The sequence below is a fragment of the Charadrius vociferus genome, unplaced genomic scaffold (assembly GCF_000708025.1).
Source record: "Charadrius vociferus isolate BGI_N301 unplaced genomic scaffold, ASM70802v2 scaffold525, whole genome shotgun sequence".
NCBI classification, from domain to species: domain Eukaryota; kingdom Metazoa; phylum Chordata; class Aves; order Charadriiformes; family Charadriidae; genus Charadrius; species Charadrius vociferus.
This window is the reverse complement of record NW_009648535.1, coordinates 13429-20401: the sequence shown is the minus strand read 5'-3', so window position 1 is coordinate 20401 and position 6973 is coordinate 13429. Positions and strand designations below refer to the sequence as shown.

Genomic DNA, 6973 nt, shown 5'->3' with positions numbered 1-6973 from the left:
CCACATCCAGCATGGGAAAGAAGAGATGGGAGGACGGAGAAGGGGCTGTTAGGTAGCACTAGCAAGAGCGAAAAACCCCCATGGATCTGATTTCAGGTCCCTCAGGAATTTCAGCTTGCAAAGCCTCCAGCCTGTCCAGCTGCGGCAAAGAGAAGTCGTCCCACAGCGGTCCTGTTCTGCTCCTGCTGCCAGCTGTGCCGCAGGGACGGCGATGCTCACCTCTCCGCTCGGCCGCCACGGCCCCGCTCTGCTGCTCCTTGGCTCCCGCTCCTCCTTCCAAGACGGCCCCGTCCTTGGGCAGCCCGGCCCCATCAGCGCCCGCGTTCGTGGAGAAGTCATTGGCGTTGAAGCTGCCTTTCCGTGTCCGAGTGAAGGGCGACCTGGTGGGCAGAAAGAAGGAGAAAAGGGGACGTCTGAGTGGATGAGAAGGAAGGACACTTGAAAACCTCATCCATGGCTGCTATCTGCCTGTCCTGGGATTTACAGTCCTTTGCCTTAGACACTAGAGAGCCTGTCTCGTCCATGGGAGGACATGCGAGGACATTCCCAGCTGTTCCAGCCCCAGCTTTCCCAGCAGGAGCTGCCTTCAGGAGCACTGGAAGCGTGCTGGTGTCTGCAGGGGAGCGTGGTGCCAGCCCAGGGGAAGGCTCCCAGCGACAGAGATGAGTGTAAACCAGCGAGCGATTTCATGGAATCACAGAATCACGGAATGGTTTGGGTGCGAAGGGACCTTGAAGATCATCTTATTCCACCCCCTGCCCTGGGCAGGGACACGTCCCACCAGCCCAGGTTGCTCCAAGCCCCGTCCAACCTGGCCTTGAACACCTCCAGGGATGGGGCAGCCACAGCTTCTCGGGGCAACCTGCGCCAGTGCCTTACCATCCTTAAAGTGAAAAATTTCTTCCTAATATTTAACCTAAATCTCCCCTCTTCTTGGAAGCCATTCCCCCTCATCCTATCCTATTCGCCCCTCTCCTTTCCTACCAGGCGTTGTGGGACACGTAGGGCTCAAAGTCGTACTGGATGTCAGGTTCGTCTCCTCGCTGCAGCTGCCTGACGTGAGAGGCGTATTGCTGCCCGGGGTCGTAGAGCTTGCTGCTCTCGCACAGTGTCTGGAAGTTGACGGGCAGCGGAGCCGTCTGCATGTGCATGATCTGGTAGAAGGAGATGGTGGCCTAAAAACAATGTAGAGAAAATCAAGCATGAGCTTTGTGAGCTGACCTGCAAGGAAGAGAGGGGCAAGGAGCTCCGGGGTCGGTGAGGAATCAGGGGCACGGAGCTGTGCTTGGTCCGCAGCCTTGAGCCTTGGCTTTTGAGAGCACGAGGGAGTGAGGAGAGCTCTACATCCACCCGGACCTCCGCTGAAATAGGAGCAGCTAAGCCAGGTCTGCTGGGGGGGCAGCTCTGACCCTCTCCTGAGCAGGGCACGGCCACCCCCCGGCCCTGGGGGCCATCCCAAGCATCCCACTCACCGTCTTGATGACCTGGTCGCTCTGTTTGATCACTTCGTGGATCTGCCGCAAGGAGTTCACCTTGGTATCCTCCAGCTCCTGCTTCTGGGTATTTGCGTCCGCCACACAGGTCCGATAGGTGGCCATCGCCTCTTCTGCCTGCGCGTTGGGAGAGCAAGAGGTGGAAACAGTTCATCGGTAAGGAGAACAAGGAGAACCACTCTCTGCACTTGGACCCCGTTCCTCCAGGCATCCGCCCCGTCCGAGGATCCGCGGGGAGCTCAGCTCAGCCCACTTCGCTCAAGGCTGCCCCTGCACGGGGACAGCGAGGAGTGAGGGGCAAGGAGTGGCTTCAAGCTGGGAGAAGGTAGATTTAGGTTAAATATTAAGAAGAAATTCTTCACTCTGAGGGTGGTGAGCCCCTGGCGCAGGTTGCCCCAAGAAGCTGTGGCTGCCCCATCCCTGGAGGTGTTCAAGGCCAGGTTGGACGGGGCTTGGGGCAACCTGGGCTGGTGGGAGGTGTCCCTGCCCAGGGCAGGGGGTGGACTAGATGATCATCAAGGTCCCTTCCAACCCAAACCAGCCTGTGGTTCTATGAGAGGGTTCTTGCCAGGCAGGTGCTCAGCCCGAGTCCGGAGCTGTCATATTCCTACCTTGTTCTTGGCTTCCTCTTCCAGCCGCCTCTTCTTGTCCAGGGTTTTGGTGGTGATGCTGCTGGCGGTGTTCTGCTGCTCCTCCTCCGCCTTCACTGCCATGTACTTGGCCTTGTCGTGCTCCTCGCTGCGCTGCATGTATATCTGCTTGGCCTTGCGCAGGTTCACCTCCGCCTCTTGCTGCCAACGAGACAGTGACCCAGGGTGAGGACTGAACTCCGCGATACCGGTGATAGAACAAGAGGGAACGGGCACAAACGTGACCATAGGATGTTCCATCCCCACCTGAGGAGGGACTTCTCTCCTGTGCGGGCGGCAGAGCAGTGGCACGGGCTGCCCAGAGAGGTGGGGGAGTCTCCCCCTCTGGAGCCATCCCAAACCCGCCTGGACGCCGTCCTGTGCCACTGCTGGAGGTGCCCCTGCTCTGGCGGGGGGTGGGATGGGGGAGCTCCAGAGGGCCCTTCCAGCCCCCACCACTCTGGGATGCTGTGAGGGAATCGCTACCTCCCGCCAGCTCCCCAGCGCCCCTTTCCTGCCGCTGCGCCCCGCGTCCCCCCGGTGTCCCCCGGCACAGCAGAGGCTCCCTGGGACAAAGCGCCCACCGCCGCTGGAGGGGAGCACGGAGCCCAGCATCCTCCGAGGGGTACGTGTCACGGGGGGTCGCCCGCATGGGCTCGGGGGCACAAACCCAGCCCCTGCCGCGGGGCTGTTACTCACCAGCTTCCTCTGCGCCCGGTGCCACTGCTCCTTGATCTCCTTCCTCCGTTTTTCGTGCTCGAGGCGTCTCACAGTTAGCGGCTGCATCAGGAGGGAGAAACAACCCCCACGGGGGCCTGAGCCAACCGCTGGCTGCTCTTCCCTTTGCCAAGAGGCTTTGCCAGGAGAAGTTCCCTGTGGCGGTTGTTATCATTCCCCAGCACATCTGGGCTGGCTTACAGGGAGGGTTTGGTGTCACGGACCAAAATCTGCAGCCTGGGAAGCACCAGACGCAGTTTCCCTCTGGACTGGGCTGAGCCCGAGCCACCCGCGGTGGCGGTGGGATGGGGTTCCCTCCCGGCAGACGGCTCCGGGGAGCGGGTGCGGGTTGGCGTGGGCTGGCGGGGGAGCGGAGGAGTGCAGGTGATGAGGTGGGGATGGATAAGGAGGTGTTGTTTGGTTTGCCAGACTTTGGGTTTTTTTTCTCCCAGACTTTGTATCTAACCCCTCGAAGGAGCCGGCATCTGGCTGAGAGCTTGGACTCGTTGAGCCGCTGAAGCTTTTTTTTTTGCCGAGCCCGAGCGGTGGCGGAGCGGAGCAGCAGATGGATTCCAGTTTCTGGAAGAGCTGCCCGGGGCAGAAGGGCCAAGGAGGCCACCACCAGCCTCCCTCGCTGCCCAGCCACCGGGGAAGACCTGAGATGGCCTTTCGTCCTCTCACCTGGAGGAAGGTCTGCTGCTGCAGGGTGTTGGCAGCCTGCAGAACCGACGTCCCGTGCTCCATATCCTGCTCCAGGGCCAGCAGGTAGATGGACAGGAAAGGCATGTTGGTCTGAGAGATGAGAAAACAGGCGACCCTGAGCCCCAGCACCGCAGCGTGAACCAAAGGAGATGTGTCCTCCAGTGCCGCGTTCGGGGAAGAAGAGCCGGGGATCGGCTTGGCTGCCTGCTACTGGTAAAAGCTCCATCCTGGACCAAGATGGTGTGGTCACAGGCGGCCAAGAGAGTGCTTGGAGGGAGGTTGGAGGGGTCTGGAAGGGCCCCTGGTGCCTGGGCTGGAGAGCAGAGGACAGGGCAGGGCTGGTGTGTGAGCCTGCCCGGGCTCTCCCTGCCGGCACCACCGGCAAGGCTGGGCAGAAATATTGGCTACTGATGGAGGAGGTTTTGCCAGGTCTCGGCATCATCCCTGGCTTTGGTTTGGACATGTGAATTTTGCCAAGCAAAGGGCTTTGGAGAGCTGCTCGTTCTCCTGGGCTCTGAAGCTGGGTCACGCAAAACGAGCTCTCTAGGGCTGCGTGCTCCTGATACAGCCCCACAGCCCGGTGGCTTGAGGGACCTGTGGACTTACCTCCTGACTGATGGTCTGCTTGCAGCTGTTTGCCATCTTCTGAAGCCCTTTGGCAAACTCCATCTCTGGAAGAAAAATGTTGGAAGTGAAAAGACGCACGTGACACCAGGATTTTCTTGCTGACTGGGTTCACAAAGAAAGCGGGAACTTCAGGAATTAAGTTCACCACTGTCCTCGCAGTGTCTGACTCCCTCAGCCTCACTGACCGTGGAGAACCTCGACCTGCTCTGATGCTGCTCTGAGGAGTTCAACCCCCCCTCTGGTGAGGACCCACCCGCCATCCTCCCTGTCTCACCCAGCGTGGTCCTTTTCTCCAGGTATCCGATGAGGTCCTTCATGTACTTGGAGATGTTTTTGGCGTACTGGAGGGCAGCATCTACCCCCCCCTCGCAGCGCTGCAGCATCACGTCAACTTCCTCAGCAGGAGGACGGCCTGGGATGGGACGAGGGGGGAGAAAGAGGAGAGAGACACTGAATGTCACCACTATGTTCACTGACCCTCTCCCTCCCAATGCCATCAAGCTCCCAGGAGTGCTGGAGCAGCCGGGAAGACCCCGGGACAGCCTGGCTCACCCCCGCGAGCCCCGTGAGCTTTCAGTGCAAACCTCCCCATATCTGTGCCGCCATCCTGCTGTGCCCCCGGTGCCGGCAGCACCTCTGCTGCCTGTCCTCAGCCGAGGAGCCGTGTGTGGCTCAGAGCCGCGGCGGCAGTGGGGAAGATGCCGGTCCTCCCGTCCGGTCTGCCCAGCCGGGTGTCCCACCACCCCAAACCCCACACCCAGAGTCTGCCTGCTCACCCGTGTCGTAGCTTTCCATGCCCGAAGGCATGCCGTCTCCTCCAGGCCCGGGGATCCCCCCGTAGAGGCTCTCCATAGCCTTTGGGAGTTGGGAAAGAAAAGGGAGTGATCAGACAAGAGGAAGGGGAGTAGTCGGAGGGGCTGAGGGATGGAGGGGATGGAGAAACCCGGAGCTGCCGGAGCCCTTCTGCTGTTGCTGGATGTCTGCTGTGCCCATCCCGGGGCCCTACAGGAAGGCCATGAGCTAAGGGGAATGTCGCTGGAGAAATACCTTGCTCTGCGCACACACCAGCCCAGGGCAGAGCTACGGAGAGCGACCAGAGTTTTCTGCCTCTATTAACAGAGCTGCTCCATCCCTTCCCGAGCCACCTTGCCCTTCGGATCGAGCTGCCTGGTGGCTTTTCCCCTTTGTGGGATGGTGGCGAGGACAGGAGCAAGGAGGCAAAGCCCTCACACAGCTCCGCCAGGCTTGGAGGTGAGGTGGGAATCCCACGGCTGGGGCCGGGGGCTCAGCCCCTTCCCGAGCCGGCACATCCCGACACCCGCGTGGTGGGAACCAGCATCGCTCACCTGGTTCTGGTCGCTGGGTGGGATGGAGAGGATGGTGCTGCTGTCCACCTCCCCCATGAGGAACTCGGAGACGCTGTGACGAGAGGAATACGAGAGGGCTCAGCAAAGGGAGGACGGGCAGTGACGAGCAGTGCTGTCACCCACCAGCGCCCGACCCGCATCCAAGGGACCGGGTGAGGGCCAGAGCGATGGGAGCTGCAACACCGCTTTCAGTGGGGATCAGCTCAGCTCCACGCGATGAGGTCTTGGTAGTTCAGGTGGAGGAGCAGAGCTTGGCCCAGCACTGAAGAGGGGCTGGGAGATGGAGCCTGAGGGGTCGAGCAGGCTTTGGGGTCCCTCCTCGGTGCTGGAGGAACTGCTGGTGCACGTGGCAGGAGTCAACCTGCCCTCCCTGCGGGGTCTCTCCGGTCCCCAAACCCCCCCAAAGCAGCCGCCACTGGGGCTGTGTGTGGGTGAGGGGATGGGGTGAGGGGTGGAGATGTGTCCTGGCTGGTGGGGATAATGGGGTCCATCAGGGGACCTTCTCCGAGGGACGGCTGGCCAAAAGTCCCTTACGTGCTGCTGAAGGACACTGCGATGGTCTCCACGGCCTTCTCGAACTCCCGCTTGTCCGTCTCATTATTGGATTCGTAATGGAAACCTGGAAATGGGGAATAACAGAAGCCCTGTTGCCACCAGCGCCTGTCCCTGTCGCAGGCAGGAGAAGGACCTGCCGCTCCTGCCGGTCTCAGCCCTGCGGGACAGGGGCTGGCGCCGGGTCGGGCTCGAGGGAGCAGCGAGGAGAAGACCATGCCACCAGCGCCTGTCCCTGTCGCAGGCAGGGGAAGGAGCTGCCGCTCCTGCCGGTCTCAGCCCTGCGGGACAGGGGCTGGCGCCGGGTCGGGCTCGAGGGAGCAGCGAGGAGAAGACCATCCTGATGGATGACGGACTTTCTCTAGTGCAGCATAGTGTCTCTGCCCCCCCATTTCTCCTGGGACCATCTTCCCTGCCAGCATCATTTGGCTCACATCTCTGGTCGCTCCCGTTCCCCAGGGCTGCTGGGGAAGTGCTGCTGACCATGGACCTGTTCCACTGTCTCCACTGTCTTATGGTACCTCCAGGGCTCCCCGCTCCCAGGCAGGACGGCTTCCTCCAGGAGGGCTCTTGCCCGTGGCCAAAAGAGGAACCGCCGGCAGCAATGCGAACCGGCACCGATGGTGCTTGGCAGATGTCTGGGAGGTGATTCTGCCCCTCTACTCCACTCTCGTGAGACCCCACCTGGAGCGCTGCCTCCAGCTCTGGAGCCCCCAACATCAGAAGGACATGGACCTGTTGGAGCGGGGCCAGAGGAGGCCCCGGAGATGCTGGGAGGGCTGGAGCCCCTCTGCTGGGAGAGTTGGGGGGGTTCAGCCTGGAGAAGAGAAGGCTCCGGGGAGACCTCAGAGCCCCTTCCAGTGCCTAAAGGGGCTCCAGGAGAGCT

At 61.5% G+C, this 6973-nt stretch overlaps 1 protein-coding gene across 1 annotated transcript in view; it reads right to left on the bottom strand.

Moving 5' to 3' along the window:
- The window catches only part of HMHA1 (histocompatibility (minor) HA-1), a gene marked incomplete at its 5' end in the record, with an annotated part of 15352 nt that extends 9198 nt beyond the window's left edge, over positions 1–6154 (bottom strand). The window contains 11 exons of the mRNA XM_009885828.1: positions 208–380; positions 985–1175; positions 1473–1610; positions 2105–2284; positions 2822–2902; positions 3521–3631; positions 4148–4212; positions 4443–4580; positions 4945–5023; positions 5515–5587; positions 6070–6154. Of these exons, the coding sequence (XP_009884130.1) occupies positions 208–380; positions 985–1175; positions 1473–1610; positions 2105–2284; positions 2822–2902; positions 3521–3631; positions 4148–4212; positions 4443–4580; positions 4945–5023; positions 5515–5587; positions 6070–6154 (1314 nt within the window). The remainder of the gene's footprint in view (positions 1–207; positions 381–984; positions 1176–1472; positions 1611–2104; positions 2285–2821; positions 2903–3520; positions 3632–4147; positions 4213–4442; positions 4581–4944; positions 5024–5514; positions 5588–6069) is intronic.
- Between the last annotated feature and the right edge of the window lie 819 nt (positions 6155–6973).